Source organism: Callorhinchus milii, unplaced genomic scaffold, assembly GCF_018977255.1.
Source record: "Callorhinchus milii isolate IMCB2004 unplaced genomic scaffold, IMCB_Cmil_1.0 Scaffold21, whole genome shotgun sequence".
Taxonomy (NCBI): Eukaryota; Metazoa; Chordata; class Chondrichthyes; order Chimaeriformes; family Callorhinchidae; genus Callorhinchus; species Callorhinchus milii.
The window spans coordinates 7,530,050-7,551,328 of NW_024704762.1; the positions used below are offsets into that span (position 1 = coordinate 7,530,050).

General features: G+C 43.3%; 1 protein-coding gene across 2 annotated transcripts in view; it reads left to right on the forward strand.

Moving 5' to 3' along the window:
- Positions 1-21,279, forward strand: part of LOC103181967 (insulin receptor) — a 77,664-nt gene that overhangs the window by 8,112 nt on the left and 48,273 nt on the right. For both annotated transcript variants that reach the window (XM_042342657.1, XM_042342656.1), the window contains exon 2: positions 3,449-3,997. In XM_042342657.1, coding sequence (XP_042198591.1) covers positions 3,449-3,997 — 549 coding nt within the window. The remainder of the gene's footprint in view (positions 1-3,448; positions 3,998-21,279) is intronic.

Genomic DNA, 21,279 nt, shown 5'->3' on the forward strand with positions numbered 1-21,279 from the left:
GTAATCAACAGTTGGAACAGGTTAGCAGGAAGGGTGGTGGAGGTTACAAGAAAGATTGATTTTAAGAAACCGCTTGATGCTGTGATGGGAAGACGGGCGGGTATTTTGGAAAGGATGAGCTCAAATGTAGCCGGAAGGGCCCTCTTCATCAGAACCTTGTTCCCTCATTAGAAATGTTATAAACATTATGTGACTCATTGTCATCTGTTCCAGGGGATTGCTGTCTTGTTCTTGGGCCACCAAGTTAATGAACGTCCCATCCCGCAAGCTTTATTTGCTGTGGTTAACCTGGTATGGTTATTGTGTACAAAATTTTTCCTTTGATTCACTAAATCCCCTCCTTGAAAAGGAAGCTTCTCATGTTGCCCTCGACAGTGTCAGGAGTGGGTTCTTTGCTTCAGTATTCATCATAATAATATTAATAATAATATCCTTGTATTGGATATAGTACCTTATCACGTCATCGAGATGTCTCAAAGTGCTTCACAGCATATACTGTAACAATTTCATTGCGTTGGAGTGGGAGAGAAAGGAATATGTTAAGTGCGACAGACAAGACAATCAAATGTGGAATTGAAAACTATTAAAGCAACCAAAAAGAAGTGTTCAGAGATTTCAACAACTTCTCAACACAGTATTCATGTAAAACTTTTAAAAAAAAGTAAGTGTTAATTTATTTGCAGGATGTTCAAGCTTGACTTTTTTTTAAAAAAGTCAAATATAGAGATTCATTTCTTAAGCAAACAAAGCTTGCAAGTGCTTTACCAAACTCTAGCTAAGCCACGTCCTGAAACCTTCCACAAGCTGTTGCTCCATTCGGGAACCTTATCGAACCAATCTGGGTTCAGTCCCGGAAATATACATTTTCTTTATATTAAAAAAAATTAGTCTCACTCCTTTTTTTCACTGTCTTCAGTTGTGTTGAACAGCCAGACTTCCACGTAAATGTTTTTTTTTCTAATATCATATGAATGATTGAAACGGAATTGTGTTCAGATCAAAATTTCTGTTCACTTGAGAGTGGAATGGAAATCTTTTCTTCTCTCCTCCCCCTGCGATATTCTACCTTATTTCCAAAGATGCTCACTAATTTGGGGCTTCATTTCTACAGTTGCCACCAGCTTTCTGATGTGCGATCGGAGTGCCTGTCTTATTCGAAAAAGTAAATTGGCCGGCAGGTTATTCAGCGATTGGGGCACATCACTGTGTGTGTGAGAGTAAGAGAGACTTTATCTCTCTCTCTGCACACACACACACACATGGACATTGTAGCAATCAGCTGAAGGACCTCTGACATACTCCCATACGCTTCTAAAGGCAATTATGGCCATTATAATGCTGCTGGCTTTGAGATCAGCTAACTCAGTGGAGACCAAGGAGGATCAAACCCACGACCTTCCTGAGATATTGGCAACATCTCGCATTATTCACTGACGTGACCTCCTGATCAAATCTCTTCATGCTATTTCACCTCCCACCCCCTCCCCCCACACCAGGCCATCATCCCATCATCCACCCTGGTGAGGTAATGTGTTGGGAATCTTCTGTTTGCTTTACGGGTGTGGCGATATGTGAACTCCATTGCAATGAAGAGATTTTCAAATGAGACTCGTTTTCGACGGGAGCTGCCTCTCTTTTCTCTTGGTGCGGTGACTGACGAAGGTTTGAGCATTGGTGACCAGACGTGTGACTCTTTGGCAGAGCTTGTTTGCCATGCGGGAAAGAACAAACAAACCCAGCAGAATGCTAAAACCCTCTTACATAACAGGATGTACAGTAAATGCAAATAAAGCTGTTTATCTTATCACAAGAAACGAGAGGGATTGTTGACCAAGCACCACATGCCCTTAATTGTCTTCTCCCTCGCTGCAAGTCCATCTCTCCACTGGCGCAGACCTGTGCAGGGCACAGCAGATCGTTTCTACGGCAACACTGATGCGCACTCTTGTTGTTCAAGCACCACAAATGTTAAGTGCTGTTAACCGTGCTGCTTTTTTTCCTTTTCCCCCACTTGCCCCTTTGGTGCGGTCTGCCACTGTTAAATAAACGACACCCCGTGGCTGTTTGTTACCCAGCAAGTGCATCTGACCCTGCAGGAGATGGCATTTATAAAATGGCATGACAACACAGTGTGCTATTTGTGTCTGTTTTGGCTCTAGGATAGCCAGTGGGGTGTGTACCGTAAAATAGAAGCAACCTCAAGCTTTGGCTTTGCAGGTAGACTTTGCGTTGTGCTTCGAGGCTGTGGTACAGAGCAGTAGCTTTAGCGTAACCTTGTGGAGGAAAAATACGAGTGTTGAAATGTGAGCAGAAACATGTGGATTTGAAATCCGGCACTGACTGTAAGGTGACCCCTTTTGCCATCTCACATTTCGTGGATAAAGGACCGTTTACACCAGTGATGCCAACATGAAAGCCACCAGTCTGTGTTTTTGCAATGACTTTGGTGCAGTTTTATGGTGCAGTTTATCCAAACTTTTATCCCAGTTTAGCTCAATTGGCAGGACTATCTGGTTCAGGAGGCTGGGTGGCGTTCAATCCCCCACGTCGGGTCTCGGTAATAATAATCTTGGCATTTGAAATAGCATCTTATCACATCGTTGACTACTTCTCAAAGGGCTTCACAGGGTTTACTGTCAATTGTAGTGACTGTGCACTTTGTAAGTGAACTTGGGCTGAGACTGCAGCGCAGGCCTGGGGGAGCAATGAATTGTCGGATGTGGAAAATGAAGAGAAAAGTAGGTCAAGTCTCGCAGAGCTGCAGTGCATCACCACCTGTGTATGGGTTGTATCATTCCATAAATCAATATTATGGAAGTAGAAATTGCTAATGGTTTAAGAAAGCATCTGGATGCTTTCTGCATCTGGTTTTCCCCTTTCTCCACCCCACCCTCCTCCCAACTTTTCACAAATCCAAAGCCTGCTCCGTGAGTTGTGGGATAGGAAGGGACAGGGAAAGAAATGCTTTCAGCAAAACCTGTTTACTTTTTCAATGAAAATCATACCTATTGATGTTTAAAAGGTTCACCAGTCAGAGGCGTGTCATTCCAGAGTGAACCCAAAGACCTGAGCTGTTAAACCAGCTCTGTCAGAGTTCATCAGTGCTCCTAAAGTGCACCGTCTCATCACAAAATGCACAGAGGCAGGACCCAGAGACTCTGGTTCAATGATTGAGTAAAAACAGCAGAAACTTTTTGCCCTGCAGGAAGTCAGGAAGAAGATGGGTGGGTGGGTGGGGGGGAATGAGGAAGAGAGAAATGTATGTGTGTGTTTCAGTCTGATTGCGTAAAAGCTTTTCTGTTGTAATTTTAGCACGTGTTTCTAAAGATACGGTAAATATAGTTTGCAGATGCAGGGTTGCTCAACTCCTCGAGTATTTGTTTGACTTGTTGTTTTGGTCTCTGCCATTGTTCGCTTCATTTTCTTTTTGCTTTTCTCTCCTCCACAGTTTGTCAAAGTATTGACATCCGAAACAACATAACCCTTTTCCACCGATTGAGAAACTGCACCGTCATCGAGGGCTACCTGCAGATCCTACTGATGTTCCAGACGAAGACAGAAGATTTCCGCGGCCTGAGCTTTCCCGAGTTGACGATGGTCACCGATTACGTGCTCCTCTTCCGCGTCTACGGCTTGGAGAGCTTGAAAGATCTCTTCCCCAACTTGACTGTGATCCGCGGCACTCGCCTGTTCTTCAACTACGCCCTGGTCATCTTTGAGATGTTGCACTTCAAAGAGATCGGCCTGTACAATCTGGTCAATATCACCCGAGGGGCGGTGAGGATCGAAAAGAACCCAGAGCTCTGCTATCTCTCCACACTGGACTGGTCCAAGATCCTGGATTCCGTAGAAAACAACTACATCAAGTCGAATAAAGTGGATCAAGAGTGCGGGAACGTGTGCCCGGGGGCCCTGCAGAGAAAGTACAGCTGCCCACAAACCGTGTTCAACGATCAGTTCACCCAAAGGTGTTGGACCAGCGAGCACTGCCAGCGAGGTAGGAGTGCGTCAGCAAACTGCAGCTTAATGTTAGCACCATGTGAATCTGCAGCTTTATAGGCTACTGCTTGTCTCCTTCAAGATCCTCCTCTTCGACCCACATCTTCGGTCACCCTCCTTCCCCTCCCCGCCCTCTACCCCTCCTGATCCCAACCACCAGCTCAGGTGCGGATCCCTTACTGTCCAGCACCTTGGGACATCCTCCTGATGTGAAAGGCGCTGTGTAAATGTAATTTGTTGTTGTTGTTAAATGTTTAGGCGTTTAGAGACTTATTATAGGTCCGTACAGTTGCCTCAAAGAACTTCCCAAAAGATTCCTCCAACACATCAATCAGTCGATCAAGTAAACCCTTGAATCATTTTAATTTTTGTGAACATGTCTAGTTCCTTTTTTTTAAACAGTTCATAGTTCCTTGTTCCACAACCTGGTAGTCGGTTCCACATGTCCATTGCACATTTACTCAAACCATTTCTCCCACACTTCTTAACTCCCGTTGAATTGAGGAAGTTGGTACTATTGATGGTGTATTGTTGAGTGGTCACACTCACCCTACTGGGCTCTTTAATTACATTGAAAAACACTCCCTCCCCAACCCCACACACATACACACAATTCTGGTGTCAAATGCGCACACTTGAGGTGATTCCGGTCTCTTCTGAAGAGTAAAATTGAAGGACGCCACTTCCACAATGGGCCGTGTTTCAGAAGTGAAGTATTTGGATTCCTTGTGAATAAAATGCAAGTGGTCCACCATTCCTTCTCATTCGCCCTGTTCTTCCATAAAGACACAATTGCTGGTAATTCAGACTCTTTACGAGTGTCAGTTGCCTTTCCCGTAACCATTTTCCTTCACCACCACCCCAGCCCCCAATGGTGGCTTTCGTGAAATGGACCAGTTAATGATGAAACCTTTAGTGTTAGGAAAGCAGTGGTAAGTGGTTGGTCTGTAACTTAGAGGTTGCCTGTTGAGGTTTGTAGTTGTGGCGCTGTCCATATCACTTGCAAGTAATGTGCTGCAGACACAAGCATGGTACATATAAGGCAAGCAGTTCATGTCGTGTGAACTCACCCACACGAAACTCCGCTCCCCGATCTCCCCAGTCCTGGCCAGACTGCACTGGCTGCCTATCCCAGAGAGGATGATTTCAAGATCCTCACCCTTGTACTCAAGTCCCTGCACTCCTCTGCACCCCCCGACCTCTCTGACCTCCTCTCTCCTCAAAACAGTGCCCGTTCCCTCCGTTCTTCCGGGTCTGGCCTCTTCCTCGTCCCCCGAGTCCTCCGCTCCACCCTCGGTGGCCGTGCCTTCAGCCACTATGCCCCGAGGCTCTGGATCTCTCTTCCTCACTCTCTTCGTCTCGCTCCCTCCCTTCCCAATTTTCAGGTCTCTGCTGAAGACCTTTCTTTTCGATTGCGCCTTTGGTCACCTGCCTCCCCCTCCCCCCGGCTCGGTCCCGGGATCTGTGATTGTAAAGCACTCTGACGCGCCATCCGGCGTGGAGGGTGCTATATAAATCCAAGTTGTTGTTGTTGTTGAACTTGCTGTGCAAGAGCAGTTTGCATACAATGATGTGTGGCTTGTCACCATGTTTGTTCAGTGAGTAACTGAGCCACCCGGGTGCTGGTACTGGTCAGCTGATGTGAGATGCCAAATGATTTTTCTATGAATCATAAGGGTTTTTTTAATATTAGGAAGCACGCAGTGAGTCAGGTTGTTATATTAAGAAGAGGATAAGGGCTTTGCTCAAACAGTAACAAATATAATGGTTGAAAACAGATGGAATACGTAAGAGAATAGCCGAGTCACTCTTAAATTATCTGCTTAAATTAGTGCTTCAACATGAGTTTTAAGCTTGTAAAATTTTGTTGGACTAAAATTAAGACATTCGGGTAAAACTAGTGGAATTCCGTACTTGCATGATCACGTTGGATGCATTACGAAACATCGCTAATTTATCCCTATTGTTTCTGAAAGTGGCTCAGTTTTATCTCTTCTAAAGTTATCGGACTGGAATAGGAAATGATTTGGCTTTTGTTTATTGTTCAGGAGAAGTCTTGTGCTTTTAGTTGACACAAAACCTGCTCACTCCCCACTACCTCACAGCTGCACTGCGCAGAGTCACCCCGTGTGAGTTGGCCTTTTCTTCTCTCTTGTAAGTTTACATTCTTTTGCATTTTCTGTTCAGCAGAGGAGATTGCAAAAGTGCACCAGCTCTGAGCTCGTCTATCTCTGAAGTTTGGAGGCATTTGGAAGATACGAGAAGCAGATTCTTGAAAGTGCTGTGTACTGTTGAGTAAACATTCCTCATGTTAGCTGATTTTTCTCTTGTAATCTACCCCTGGAGTTTTATGAAACTTTATTCTTAAAGATTAGGTAGAATATATTCCATAATCTAATTTTGTATTCTTTGAGAAATGTTTCCTGAATCCAGTTAACTTGATGGAGTGGGGGAAACCAGAACGGCTGCTCTTTGAGAGCTCAAGTCACGGGGTGAAGGATGCCAGTCATTCCTACTTGCACACTCACCTCTAAAACTCTTTTGTTATTCCGTATCTCCTGCTTGAGGAGGAAGAGGGAGACCATTGGTTATAATTCCAATAATAATAATCCTTGCATTTGATATAGCACCTTGTCACGTTGTTGAGACGTCTCAAAGCGCTTCACAGAATATACTGGATTGACTTACTATATTTTATTTTTACCCTATTTAATTTTTTTTCTCCTTTTTTGTTCCTCTCCTCTCCAACATTCGCTCCTCTACAACTCTCTCAACAATAACAAATTTATTTTGTATAGCGCCTTTCACGTCAGGAGGACGTCCCAAGGCGCTGAAATGTCAGGGATCTACAATTTCTGTTTTTTCAATTTATTCCTCATTCCCACTTCTCCTTTTTCTTCCCTTCCTCTTTTTTTGACTCTCTCTCTCTCTCATTTCTCCTTTTCTTTCTCTGCCTTCGCTATGTATAATACTATGCAGTCCCTGTCCCAGTTCAGCTCTGTCCCAGATCAGATTAGATGATGCTTTTTTCACTAGAGTGATGAATTGTGACCATCTCCAGTTGCAATCCAGATGGCTGTGGTCATCACATCCTATGTTAAACAAAGTGCAAAAAAAATGTGGTCACTCAATCCACGACTGTTTACGGGACACTGCTGTGCGCAATTGGCTGCTACGTTTTGCCCACAAAATATACAGTCAACTAACTTTATAGTATATTCTGTGAAGCGCTTTGAGATGATTCGAAGACATGACAAGGTCCTGTGTCAAATGCAAGGATTCTTATTCTTATTTATGTCATTTCTACCCCCGCGTATCATATTTCTGTCGCTCCACCCCACATCTTTCTGTTTCAGTGTGCTAATTGTTTTACATTGACCAGGAGACTCCCAACAACTCTCTAGCTGGAAGGGTTACCTCAGACGTATCGAAAGCATTAGGTTGAAAAATGTTGAGGAGAGCCCTTGGGAGCCCTTGGGACTTATTTTGAACTCAAAAAGTTTAAGATTAACAATAGAAAAAACAAACAAGGAAACTCGGGAATCAATTACTGTTGGGTCCAATTGTAGATCACAAATGTTATCCATAAAGCCCCTGTTTTTGAAGGGAATGAGGTAATGATTGTGAAGAGCTGGAACAGCCTCTCCACAGAGATCATTGGCTATCCAATGGCATCTGGCATGCATTATTCCGCCAGGAGAAGCCAAGACGTGGGGGAAAATGCTGTCTCCATTGCATGTGCCCGCCAAGCTATTGTAACTGTTAACGGAGCCTTGTAAACCCTTCTGCCCTGACTCTGTATTCTTTCTAATTTTCTGAAGGCAAATCGTGTGTTTTTAGGTTGGAACAAATGCTGACTTAGAAAATTTCTGTCTTCGATTGGGATTTGCACCTCAAATCTGTAGAGAAGACTATTCTAATGTACTCCTGTCCAGCCTTCCTTATTCCACCATCCACAAGAACCAGCTGATCTAAAACTGCTGCCCACATTCTTATCTGGACCAAACTTCGCATCCCAATCCTCGCCAGGCCCCCTTGTACCACTATCGGTGGCTGAGCCTTCAGCTATTACTCCCTAACCTCTGGAACCCTGTACCTCTTAACACTCTGTCTCACCCCTCTCTTATCTCAACTTCACCAATTTCTGAGTAAATGTGATGGTTCCTGAAATTGCTTGTCTAAAGATGATTCCAATACTTTAGTGTGGATGTAGTTTTTAATGGTGGGACATCACATAACCCATCTCTTCATTGATAAGTCACTGCAATAAGCAAGAAGTTAATCGTACGTTTCAAAATCACTTGCCTAAATCTCAGCCTCTCCCTCATTTTGGTAGATATTCATTCTATCAAGTTAATCTCTGTTGTGAAGATACTTATTGCATTTCAGTGTCAATCACAATCGTCAATCGTATCAAGTTTCTGCTCAAAAGTTATTTCCCCAATGTGCATCCAATTGCATAGAATTCACTTTAAATCCTAATTAGTTTTTCTGGAGTTGCCCCACGTTTTGTCCTCTCTATTACTAACTGCATCTCAAACCTCCTGCCCCTGGCTTTTATTGTGCACCTCAAGCCGTTTGCTTTGTGCTACTTGTGTTGGTCCCTTGTTTATATGGGCTTCTGTATATGAAGTGCATATTCAACAGATGCTATTTGAAAGGAACAGCAGCGAAATCATTATCAAATCATTAAAATAATAGATAAAAGCCGTGTTCAAAGAGCGCAAAGCAGCAACGATAACTTGGAGACTGTTGCTAAGAGGTTTTTGCATAAAAGCAATTAGCTGCTGCAGTGGTTTATTGCTTTTAATTTATTTTTTGAAATAAAAGGTTATGACGTCAGAACAGTTACTTGATGAAAAGCGTGGGGTTTTGTTCGATGAGGTGGACTGAGAGCATTAGGGGATCAACACTGATTATCCACTATTCAGCAGAAGTTGTCTATAAAAATGGCATGTTTAAAGACAAGGAACCACTGGGGTAAAATCTCACCTGGGTCTTCAGTTACTCTTGTGTGGAATTTGAAGCAATAATTTGGTCACTCAATCAACTACTGTTTGTGGGATACTGTTATGCGCAATTGGCTGCCGAGTTTCGCCCACAAAATACACAGTCAATTCCCTTTACCGTGTAATCTGTGAAGCGCTTTGAGACGTCTCGAAGACGTGATAAGGTGCTGTATCAAATGAAAGGATTATTATTAACCATCTTATTATTCAAAAAAGAAACGCGGGTCACTGTGGAGAAAATGTGTTCATTGGGCGTTGCTGAAGATGTGAGTGTGCACTCTGACTACCTGGAGAAGCTGGAGGAAGGTGGTAAGAACAAACACTCACTGTCTGACAATAAAACTCTGGTCCACTGGTCTTATTCACGAGCCGAAAGTAAAAATGCGCGTGATATATTTTGTGCTTTTTATACGCACAAGATGTTTGGAAGTGGCTTTAGGAACCTGCACCGCACACAATCTTCTTGTGTGCGGCAGTGTCGTACATTGGAGCTCCATTGACTCTCGAATGCGTGTTGGCTCAGTTACTAAGGACACTGTCAAAGGCTTGGCATCTGCTTCCTTCCATTTGTTGCCAGTACAGGAACATACAGTCTGTCCCATATGGCATAGGGTGACGTGGATCACACGGTACTGTATATAACGCCTGGATTATGTGTTTGTTTCAACATTTAAGAGTGGGAAAAGTGCCCATCTCTGGAGTGAAAGAATTGTTGGGAGCAAATGTTAACTCGTTCTTTGACCCGTGTATACCAAACATTTTTCTTATTGAGTTGTCCTCCTGTCACGCTACCCCTCGTGAAGGACCCTACATAAATGCAAGTTGTTGCTGTTGTAATGTGGGACAAGCTTTTCTTTAAAATTTTTGGCCTGAGTCTGAAGTAAAACAAGTAATAATCCCTAGAAGTTCTGACGAAAGGTCATCGACCAGAAACGTTAACCTGCTTTCCTTTCTCTATAGATACTGCCTGACTTCCCAGCGACTTCTGTTTTCATTTAATTTCTATTATTTATTATTATTAATAATCTTAATTTAAGGTATATTCTGCGAAGCGCTTTCAGACATCTCGAAGATGTGATAAACCGCTATATCAAATACAAGGATTATTATTATAATCCCGGGTATTTTATTTAGAAAATAGAAGGTGTAGGCTCCTTGGAATAAGACATCCTTATTGAAAAATGGTGCAGTCTCCTCTGACCTTCCCAGTTGGTCAGTGGACACCAGGTGATTTATGATGCTAACATATGTCAAACTCATAATAATTAAGTGTGATGGACAGGTGCTCCACAGTGTTACAAATGCTCCACTGTTAATAAGATAATGTGACCACAAAGAGGATTTTACTGACTTGAGGCTTGAAAGTATGTCAAATGCAAGGATTATTATAATATTCTAAAGCCTTTAGCCAAAATGTCCCAGCTCTGCTCTCTCTCAACCTCCCCCCACGCACCCCCACTGGCTTCTAACCCTTGATAACTTAGTTACCTGTCTTGTAACTTTAATGGCTCTCATGTGGAATAAGCATCAGTGGGTGCTGAATAAAGTGTATCTGGCTGTAAGTAAACATTACAACTCTGTAATCATTGACTGCATTTGATCTAATAAATATCAAAATTTTCCAACTATAGCGGAGGGCCCAAAAGTTATTAATCTTCTCTGACAGTGTGTACACCTTTAAGGGGACTCCATACTGATATTTGTCAAAGTGACTTTATAATGGCTCTATCCCATAAATTCTACAATGGCCTTCAAACTGCAAGAGAAAACTGCCTTTAATCTTTCTTTCATCTTCCAACGAGAATAGATCTGACTCCTTCAGCCTCGCTCTCCATAACTCATTGATTTAAGACTTGGTGTCAGGGCTCATTGCCTGTCTTTGATCCCATTCCAAAGTTGAGAGCCTTGGAATTGTGAGTGTACTTATAATTGTCTTGGAGTTATTCTCATTGCTGCTGTGGCGTGTTTACATTGCCCGTAATTTCCGAGCTGATTTTGATAGAATCTGGTTTGTTCTGACAGTCTGGTACTAACATCCTTCTACCCATTGATTTCCAACCAACAGTGACAATGCCAGAATGCAACGAAATGTGCACGTTTTGTGGCTTCCAAGTTTTAACTTTAATTTGCTGCCTATTGAAGCTCTGGGTAACTACTTTGCGGGTTGCGGTGGTATTTCTAAAACAACTCTTTATTCGTTTCATCCTTTGCAGTGAGCTATAAATGAATCTCTGTACCTGAGATGATAATAATAATAATAATTCTTGCATTTGATACAGAGCCTTATCACGTCTTCGAGACATCTCAAAGCACTTCACAGAATATACTGTAAAGTGAATTGACTGTATATTTTGTGGGCGAAACGAGATGACTTTGGGGCGCCGTTACTGCGTTTTTTTAAACAGTTGTCCCGGGGGATATTAAAGGGAGCTAATGCATCGGGAGAGAAAATTTGGCGCCACGTTGCCTTCGAGTCCTCACAAAGACTGATTTTGGAAAAGCTCACTGAATGAGCTTCCTCTCTTTGTGCTGGTTCCCTTTTTGGAACGGGATGAATGGAGCCTTTGGGATGTTCAGCGGCTTGTTAATGGCACGGTGCGGAGAAGCGAGCACTCCCGAGTGTGGGAGGTCGTCAGGCGAGTGGGGGTGGTGGGGGGGGGGCAGGGAGCTGTCACGGGTTTGGGCTGTTCAGAGGTTATGTACGGAATGGATGGTACTTCGACTATTGAGTGAGTTTAAAAAAAAGATACAGGGGGAAACAAGACTTGGGATTAGGGTAACTGCCTTCTAGTGGTCTGCTATGGATGCACTGAGTCAAATAGCTGCCTCCTTTCCAGTAACGATGATGATGATGATGATAATAATAATCCTTGCATTTGATATAGCGCCTTCTATAAAATGAACTTAAAAGTGGATAGACTATGGTTTGTGGGTGAGACGTGGCAGCCAATTATATAATTATACAATAATACTTATAGAATTGTATATGATAATCCTAGCATGTTTACCGTTTGCTGTAGGGGCATTAGTTTGTTATCTTTCTCTGCTCTTTAATCCTGGTTTGCTTTCACTTGTTTTTCGGCTGTACTTGCCCCGGCTTTTAATTTCCGTCTCACTACCATCCACGGTCTCCGCATCTTACACCAACCAAGACTGTGTTCAGTGGCACTTTCCTCTCTCTCTCTGTAGAGGCTTTTGTTTTTTTTCTCTCTCTCTCTATGCCGTAATTTCTACAGGATGTAAAATATCTCCACGTACTGTGAAGGCCAGCATTTGAACTGTGTTCTTGGAATGGGGGAGGGAGGGGTGTCCTAACATTCTTCTGGCTGTAACATTGGGCTCACATGGTCTGCGGTCATCAAAGGTTTAAAGCTACTCAGCTTTAAGCACAAAACAATCCGACACACAAAACGTTTTATTTATTTGTTTATTTGTTTATTTATTTAATACTGATAATAATCTCTGTATTTGATATAGAGTCATATCACATCATTGAAACACCTCAAAGCGCTTCACAGAATATACTGTAAAGTAAATTGCTTGTTTATTTTTATGGGCGAAATGCTGTGTTTCACTGTATTTAATTAATTCCAGTACAATGAACAATATGCAACAGAAATCTAGCATAACTAAGCTTGCATTGCATCGTATTCACGACCGTTCTTTACAAGCCCTCACCCCGTATGGTTGATGGAAAACTGGGAGCTATATTCCCAAGTATGGTTTGCAGCCGGTGGAGTCCTGCCATGTGGAGCGGAGCCTGTTGTAAAGTAGTGATGTTGGTTTCTGAATGGCTCTGTCCCACCAGGGCACGTCCACACAGTGTTGGAATGTCAGAGGCACCTCATCCTCCGCGAGGCTATGCGATGAAGTAATGTGACACTCTGCCCGATGCTCAGATTACTCCACATAACGGCAGCCAGTTCTGCAGGAACTCTCTGTTCTCGTATTTCTCTCCAAGATTGTCTACCTCGCTGGCGGAGCTGAGCATGCTCCTTCCTCAGTGTTTTTTTTTTTGTTTCGACGCATTTGTTTCAGACACGAAACAAAGCGAGTTTGTTCAGCTGGCAGCCAAACCAACCAAATGGCCTTCAATCTTATACAACCTTTTGGCTTGGCTGAATCTTCTTTTTACACACATGAGCAGAAAATCACCGGAGTTCACACACGACGTCATAGAATGTTGCAGGGCCCATTTGGTTCACCTCATGATCTCTGGTGGTTTTTGGCCTGCCAACTGCAATCGACTGTTTGTGGGACACTGCTTGCTGTGCGCAGTTGGCTGCTGCGTTTCGCCCACAAAATATAGTGAATTCACTTTACTGTGAAGCGCTTTGAGACGTCTCGAAGATGTGATGAGGTGCTTCATCAAATGCAAGGATTATTAATATTATTATTATTACTGTCCCAGTCCCTCCCTTACCCTTTAATACACCTCCCCTTCAACCATCTATCTAATTCCCTTTTTTTTTAAAAGAATTTATGGATTGCCTCAGCCTTGGTTTGTGGCCAGGAATTCCACATCCCTGCCACCCTCTGTCAAAAGGATATTTTTACAATCCCTCTCCCCTTTAATTCTTTTTATAATTTTCTTAAACTTGTGCTCTCTCTCTCTCTCTCTCTCTCGATCTCTCTCTGTATTTTTTTTTGCCAGCCTTTGCTGTAAAGGAGAGCGTTGGGAATGAATGAATATTGTAACTGAGGAGGGCGATGCTTTGCAACAGGTTGGCGAAACTTCAGTGGGCAGCAGCCCCACACCATTTTGTTGTTAACTCTCTTGCCTCCTTCAAGTCCCATCTAAAGACCTTCCTGTTCGACTGTGCCTTGGTCAACCCTCCATTTTTCCTGACCCCAACTCAGGTCCAAAAACCCCCGACTGTCCAGGCGCCCTGGGACATCTTTGCGACGTCACGGGCACTATACAAGTGTAATTTGTTGTTGTCAACCATTTATTTCGTATTGCTGTTGATTGTTTCAACAATCAGCGCTCCTAATCGCATCGTTTCTTTTGCTTTCATTTTACATTGGACTTCTAGTAATCAGCTGCACTGGCTTGCGTTTTATTTTTAGACGCCGAGTCCTCACAGGTAGAACTGAATAACGCAGCGTTGCTAAACATAGCTCTGTTGTGTGTCAATTAGGTCGACTCATGTTGCCCAGCATTGCTCGGAGCTTTGCTACTTCCTTTTAATCAGGAAAGATACAGTGGAAGGTTTTTTTAAAATAATATTTGAACATTTAAAACGCCTGTGCTTTCGCAAAGCAAACGTCAATCTTGTGTACACGCACACACCGTGGTCGTTTTTAAGCTTTAGCCTAGAATATAAATGTAGATCGTGTGAAGCGCTCCGAGACAGTGCCCTGCAAGTTGTTATTGTTGTTCGATCATGTGTCTAGTTTGTTTTCTCTATGACTTTGTAAGTCTTCAGCACCTTCTGAAGGACGTGTTAACCCTTTGGGGTTTTATATAATATAATACAATAATAATCCTTGCATTTTGATATAGCGCTTTTCACGTCTTCTCAAAGCGCTTCATACAAGAGACTGTAAAATGAATTGACTGTATATTTGTTGGTGAAACACGGCAGCCAATTGCGTACAGCAGTGTCCCACAAACAGTCGGGGATTGAGTGACCAAATTATTATTTTTATTTTATTTTTTTCCCTGAGGGATTATTATCAGGCTTGTGGGATAAGGAAACTTGCCAAAGGTTTTGCCCTGCCGGAAATCAAACCCAGGTCTCTCGCTTGCGAGGCGAGTGCTCTAACCACTGCGCTACAGGAATCCACTGTAGCTCACTTTTATTTTAATTGAGATGTCGATGTCCGATCCAAAAACCGAGATGATTTGAAAGGAGGGTGCTTTGATATCATTAGTGTAGTTCCTGCCAGGGGAGTAACAAGTTAATGACATTATCGGCTCAGCACTAGGATACTGCTGACCATGACGTCATCGGCTTTGTGAGCCCTCAAACCTGTTTATAACTTGGCGGAGACGAGCTCATCTTATCCCCTGCTTTGTGAGAAGCGTAATCAAACACGATGGGAATGATCGCCTCGCTGCTCTGTTAAACTTTTTAGCGCTTAAAGGTTTATTTATTACGCAATATGTCTTCCAACAAGTCGGGAAACGTTAGAAATGCAACCAGAAGAAGTGTGTCTCATATCATTTAAAGGTCCTGAGAAGAAGCGCTAGAGTTTCTTAACAGCACCTGAATATCTCAAAGTGCTTTACAATAGTTGTCGAGGGTGGTGACTTGTCCCTTTGTTGTCAAATAGCAGCAGCACAGTTTGCGCAGCGAGAGGTTCCACAAAAAGATGAATTACCAGTTTTTATTCTGGTTGACCACAACACAAGGAGAAACCCCTTCTCCTGAGATCTTTAAAAATACCAGTGGAAGCTCTGTTAAGAGGAAATTCCTCTACGGGGTGGGTGGCTGAGTCTGTGATGGCAGGTCAGCCTGCGATATGCCTTGAAGCTGACTTTTAGTTGACCTCCTCTTCAGAAGGAATGGTAATGGACTTAACGTGACTTTTTGTCAAATACTTGAACTTTATGCTCTCCAGATTGTGAATTGTCTGCAGATTCCACACTGGAATGGGACTTCACTGGAGTCATTTTTTTTTTAACTTGCATAATAGCTAGAACATTTGAGTGTTTTGTTTGCTGGTTTTATGTTGATCGGGGTTGATTTTGATGAAGCAACGCCCGGGCTGGATTTGACAGGCTGCGATCTCGAAAAGAATAGTTTGCCTTTTTGTTGGTCGGGGCCTAATTCTATAATGAGATGAAACTCTATACAACATTCTAATCAAATCACCCTCAGACTGCTTAAAATAACTCAGTAGTTCTTCAGATTAAGTTCAGATTTTTACCTAATTACGAGGCTTTTGTCCAAGAAAACCCTGAATGGAAACAGATTTTCAGTCCAGACTAATGTTAACCAAATGACTGCAGGTTCAGACAGAGACTTGCACCCAACTATGAGGAGACGCACATCTTTAGGTTAATGACAATTTAGTTATTGTGTGAAGGGGGGTGGGGGGCCGGGGACTTATAGGCAGTGAAGAAGAAAGCCAGTTCGAATAGGTGCAAAAGTTTTTGAATATAGAGAGCGAGATTTCCCCTTGTTTCCTTGGCTCTTATAGTGTTTTAAAAATGTAGGATTGCCAAAATGTTTTGTACTTACATTAGGATTTTTTTTTAGCGACAAGACTTTAGTGTGACGCGTAGAAAGCTGAATCTTTGTGCCTTTTATTTTTAAAAAAATCTCTTCGATTGTCTTGTTTGAAACTAGTTTTTTTTTGTGTGGCTTTAATATTAACGAGTGTTTTGCCTTTAGTGAGGAGGTCTTGACTTTGATACCTCGAGGATCGGTCTCGCCAACAACAGCAATAATAATCCGTGCGTCTGATATACCGCCTAATCACGTCTTCGAGACGTCTCAAAACGCTTCACAGAATATACTGTAAAGTGAATTGACTGTATAATTTTGCGGACGAAATGCTCTTATCACCCTGGCTCTTTCCCTTTGCGGACTCCAACCCATCCAGAACGCCATGCCTCCCTCTCCTGCACCAGCTCTTTCCAACTCCCTGTTGCTGGGGGGGTGGGGGGATCTCTTTTAAATCCCTCTGCTGTCTTGTTCCACCCTCTCACTGTGGAATGTTCTCCTGTGTTATTTCCCAGCCTGTGCTCTTAACACTTTAGTCTCCGCTTTACTGCTTGCGTCCTACTCCCTCCGCCCAACCATCCAAAGCCCAGCACTGCCCTGTCCTCTGGAATTCTGTTCCAAACACCCCTTTGCTTCGCCACCTCTTTCCATACATGGAAATCACGCAGCAAGCAAGCAAGCAAGCAGTAAGCTACACTCAACTCCCTTAGGTAACTTTTTATAGCGTTGCGTAGCAATTCTGAACATGGGTTCCCTTTTTAAACAGCTGTAAAATTGCACAACCATATGTGCCCGGACTCCTCTTTTTTTCCACTGCCCCCCCCCACCCAAGGAAGTCGAGGAAAATGATCGCCTTGTATGCATTTTGAAGAAGGGAAGGAAAAGGCAAAGTTAAGTCCTTTTTGCCCCACCCCAAAACGAGTACCTCGCTCGTTCACCCTTCACAGGCAAAAATCCGATCTTGTGAGCTGCAGCTTTATCCTTACTTGGATTTGTAGTGCGCTGACACAATGGTATGTCGGGCCTGAAACCAGTTTGTGTGGGGAGCAAAGGGAAACGAAGCTGTATGTTACCCTGTGAGCACTGCTGCCCTGTGGTATGCAGACACGCAGGAATTTCAGAGCCTTGAAGCGAGCAGCAGGGTTGGCTGTTCGGTAGGTTGGGTTACCCGGAGCACGTCTGCTTTTATTTTCGATCAGCAATTGGCAGCCCGTCGTGAACTGTTCTGTGCAGGTGACCATGGAACTCGTTCATTGGCAGTGCTCTCCCCCCTCTCTTTGGGGTATCAGCTCACAAGGAACTGCTTAAAGCCTCGTACCCAATGTTTTAGTTCAGGAGAAACAAAATCCCTCAGAATCCCCCATAAACGGTTTCCGTTTCTGTTGTCAGATTAGCACACTTGCCTCTGGGTCACAAGGATGTGGGCAGGTCAAGCTCATATTTGATCTCAGATTCTAGGCTGACTTTCCAGTGCAGTACGCAGGTGGTGGTGGGGGGGACACTGCATTGCTGGACGTGACATCTTATGTTCACAGGAACGTTAAAGATGCCGCACTGTTGTAACAATAATCCTTGCATTTTGATATGGTGCCTTATCACATCTTTGAGACATCTCAAACCGCTTCACAGAATATACTGTAAAGTGAATTGATTGTATATTTTGTGGGCGAAACACTGCAGCCAACTGCGCACAGCAGAGTTCCACAAACAGTCGTGAATTGAGTGACCAAAATGTATTTATTTTTTTGAAGGGATTATTTCCCCCGGAAAGCCAAACAGCCATTTGACAAACAACCAGGTTGATACTTATTGTTAGGTAAACAGAGGCGTGTGGAATAAGGAAACTTGCCTAAGGTTTCGCCCTTGTTTTTGTTGTTGAAAAAGCAAATGACATTTTTCTTTGTCCCAGCCAACAGTCTTCCAGATAAGTTAACCGTTCACCCCATGGCTATTCTCAGCACTTGCTTTTTTGCTCACAGAAAACGGTTACACTTGACCGTGATTACTGTAAAGCGCTTTAGAATAATAATCCTCGATTTTACACCGCCATTCACATCGGGAGGACGTCTCGAAGCACTTAACAGGATTTACTGTAAAGTGTAGTGACTGCGTATTTTGTAGATGGATGCTTTGAGATGTTTTGACTTGAACGCAAGTCTTTCTTTCTAATTAACGGCCAAACCGTTTGCTGTGTCTTGCTCACACTGACTGCTCTCTGGTGCGAGGAATCCAGGGTTCGTTCCAATTATATCCCAGCAACTCTGGAAAGACTCAGTCGGGTCAATCGCTTGTAAACTGGAACCCCCGTAGAAATTGGAAGTAGCCTGTTTTGCAAATCAGACGAAAAAGAGGCGTAAGAGACTAGTTTTGCACATGGGTTGTTCACTTAACGTGATCTCTAACGTGAATGGGGAGGAAGGAAGGAAGGAATTGTAGAGTTGCAACCTCTGTCCTGGGGCCAGATATGTTACGGGTAACCTCGAACCTTTGTTTTTCTCTCATTTCAACAAAATTTCAGTGATTTATTCACCAATTTAATCCTCTGCTAATATCTCAAGGCAAAGCCATGTCCTCTGTGGAGGATTCCACAAAGGAGCAGCATGGAGTTTTAACCTGCCAGCCTTGTGTTCACATAACAAGGTCGATGTGCTAGTTCCTTGCTTATGTGTAGTGTCTACAACAGCAGTGTCTCAAAGTAATTGCTGTCAACTGTAGTGACTGTGTATTTGTAGGCAAATGCGGCAGCCGATTTGTGCTTAGAAATGTAAATGTGTATTGTTGCACTGTATTGCAACTTTACTATTCTTACTTTTCCCCCCCAAGTTGGATAAGTCTTGTACAAAATGCAAATTGCTGGCTAGAAATCAGCACTCAATCTTCGACTGTTTGTGGGACACTGCTGTGCGCAGTCGGTTGCCGCGTTTCGCCCGCAAAATATACAGTCAGTTCACTTTACGCGTATATTCTGTGAAGCGCTTTGAGACGTCTCGAAGACCTGATAAGGCCTTATATCAAAGGCAAGGATTATTATTATTATTATTAGAGAGGGTCTTCAGGACAGGAGGAGGGGAAAGGAAAATGGCAATTTAAAAACAAAAAATAAGGTAAATAATACTGGCTGATATCTGGTACGACAGAGTTGGCAGCATCATCCCTATCTCCCAGTTGGTGCTGACAGTGTTTCTTAATCCGAATCACCTGCTGTCCTCCAACCCTCTATGTATGTAACTGGGTGTATTGTATCTTCTAAACTCTCTGACGTGTTTTATTTCCCCTTCACCCCCCCCGCCATCCCTGTGTTTGGATCCCGTCCCTGCCCTAACGCAGCATAGGCTGCTGCTTACACTCTTCCACACTGAGATTGAAGCGAGCCCCACTTGTTTTCAAAACAGACTATTTTCGCACTGAAGCTGAGTGAGACTCAGCATGACTCTGCTGTAATCCAAAATGTGTAAACACAGGCCTCTGTTCTGCTTAAGCCATCTTAAACTGATCTTAATTGCTCCTGAAGTTTGGTTTAGAAAGCAAAATATTTTCCTGTAAACACTGCTGAATGCAGTCACATGCGTCATTCACCGTTTTTTTTCTTAAGCTGTGTTTCCAGTTCAGTGAGCGAGGATTTTTTTTTATTTCTAAATTGCTGAGGTTTGCAAAGCTAAGGCTGCAAATGGAATGAAGTTTGAGGTTATGACTTTCTTTGACATTGCTGCTGTTATGGAGAGCTTTCTCCTCCCGAAATACAATTGAAAGCTCAATATGAGTAGGAAATGGGGATGGCTTTGTTGCAGATAAGAGAACAGTATGGATATGAGGGAGGGGCGTGTGTGTGTCTCCCTCCCTCTCTCTTGCGCTCGATGTACTTAGCTTGAGCAGATCTCTCTGTGTCATGCTACGTAAGCATCTGTGACTTAATGTGGTTAAGAGGATGTGAGAAAACTAATCCAGACAGCAGGATAGTTGTAGAATTGATCAGAATGCCTTGCAAGAATCAACCACAAATTACATTTGTATTGTGCCTTTCACATCAGGAGGACGTCCAAAAGCGCTGATATACTGTAGATATGTAGCACCAGCACCTTTGTCTGAGCTCATGTATGAAGAATGTCTATTGCAGCAAAGCTAGAGCTCATAGCACGTAATTGGAACTCACCTCAGCCTTCAGCAGAAGAGTTGCTACAACATTCAGTGGAATCTACCTCTCTTTTTTGCTCTCTCTCTCTGTGTTTTTTTTTGATCATCCGGGTGTCTCTCTGGTACTCTTGTGAGTCTTTTTCAGTGTTGTATCGTAACGGGTCACAATATGTCCTCAAAATCAAAACCAGCAACCTGAATGCCAACAAATCTTTCACTTAAAGGCTGGAGGTTTTGAGCCATTTTACCAAGACTTGATTGTTGGAAGTGGAAGGGAATTTGAGGATGCTGAAGGAGCAGGGAATGAAGCAGGAAAATGAGGGTGGAAGGTGTTAATTAATTAATCCTTGTATGTGATGTAGCGCCTTATCACGTCTTGGAGACGTCCCAAAGTGCTTCACAGAATACAGTGTAAAGTGAATTGACTGTATATTTTGTGGGCAAAACCCGGTAGTCAATTGCACGCAGTAGTGCAAGTGGTCGGGAGGAGCAAGGCTGAGAAAGGCTATAATCCATAGCTACAGAGACCTTTCTTTGGCTTAATTTGGAGCGAGTCGTAAAGGCGGAAAACAGTCAATGATTAGAGCCAAGGGGAAACCCACTAGCACAACCGCAGGAGCAGGCCTCTCATGCCTGATGTGGCTATTCTGAGGAATTGTACGAGGTCTTTTCGCTTTACTACAGCTCGGCTTTCTTGGAACTGAAGTTGATTGTAAAATCCAGCTGCGCCCAACCTGGTGTTAGAGTTTAAAGGGGTTGGGCCGCTTGCGATTACAAAAAAAATTAGAAAAAAAAAGTTGTTTATACGAGCGCAGGTAGTTTGCGTTGTTGTTAATGTTTAACATTGAATGGGCCACAGTAACCCCAAAGCTTTAACCCTTGAGGAAAATATTGTAGACGGTCTTTTGGGGACTGGAGGCGGTGTCGTGCTCTGCCACTGTCAAGCGCTCTGGGACGCTACGCTG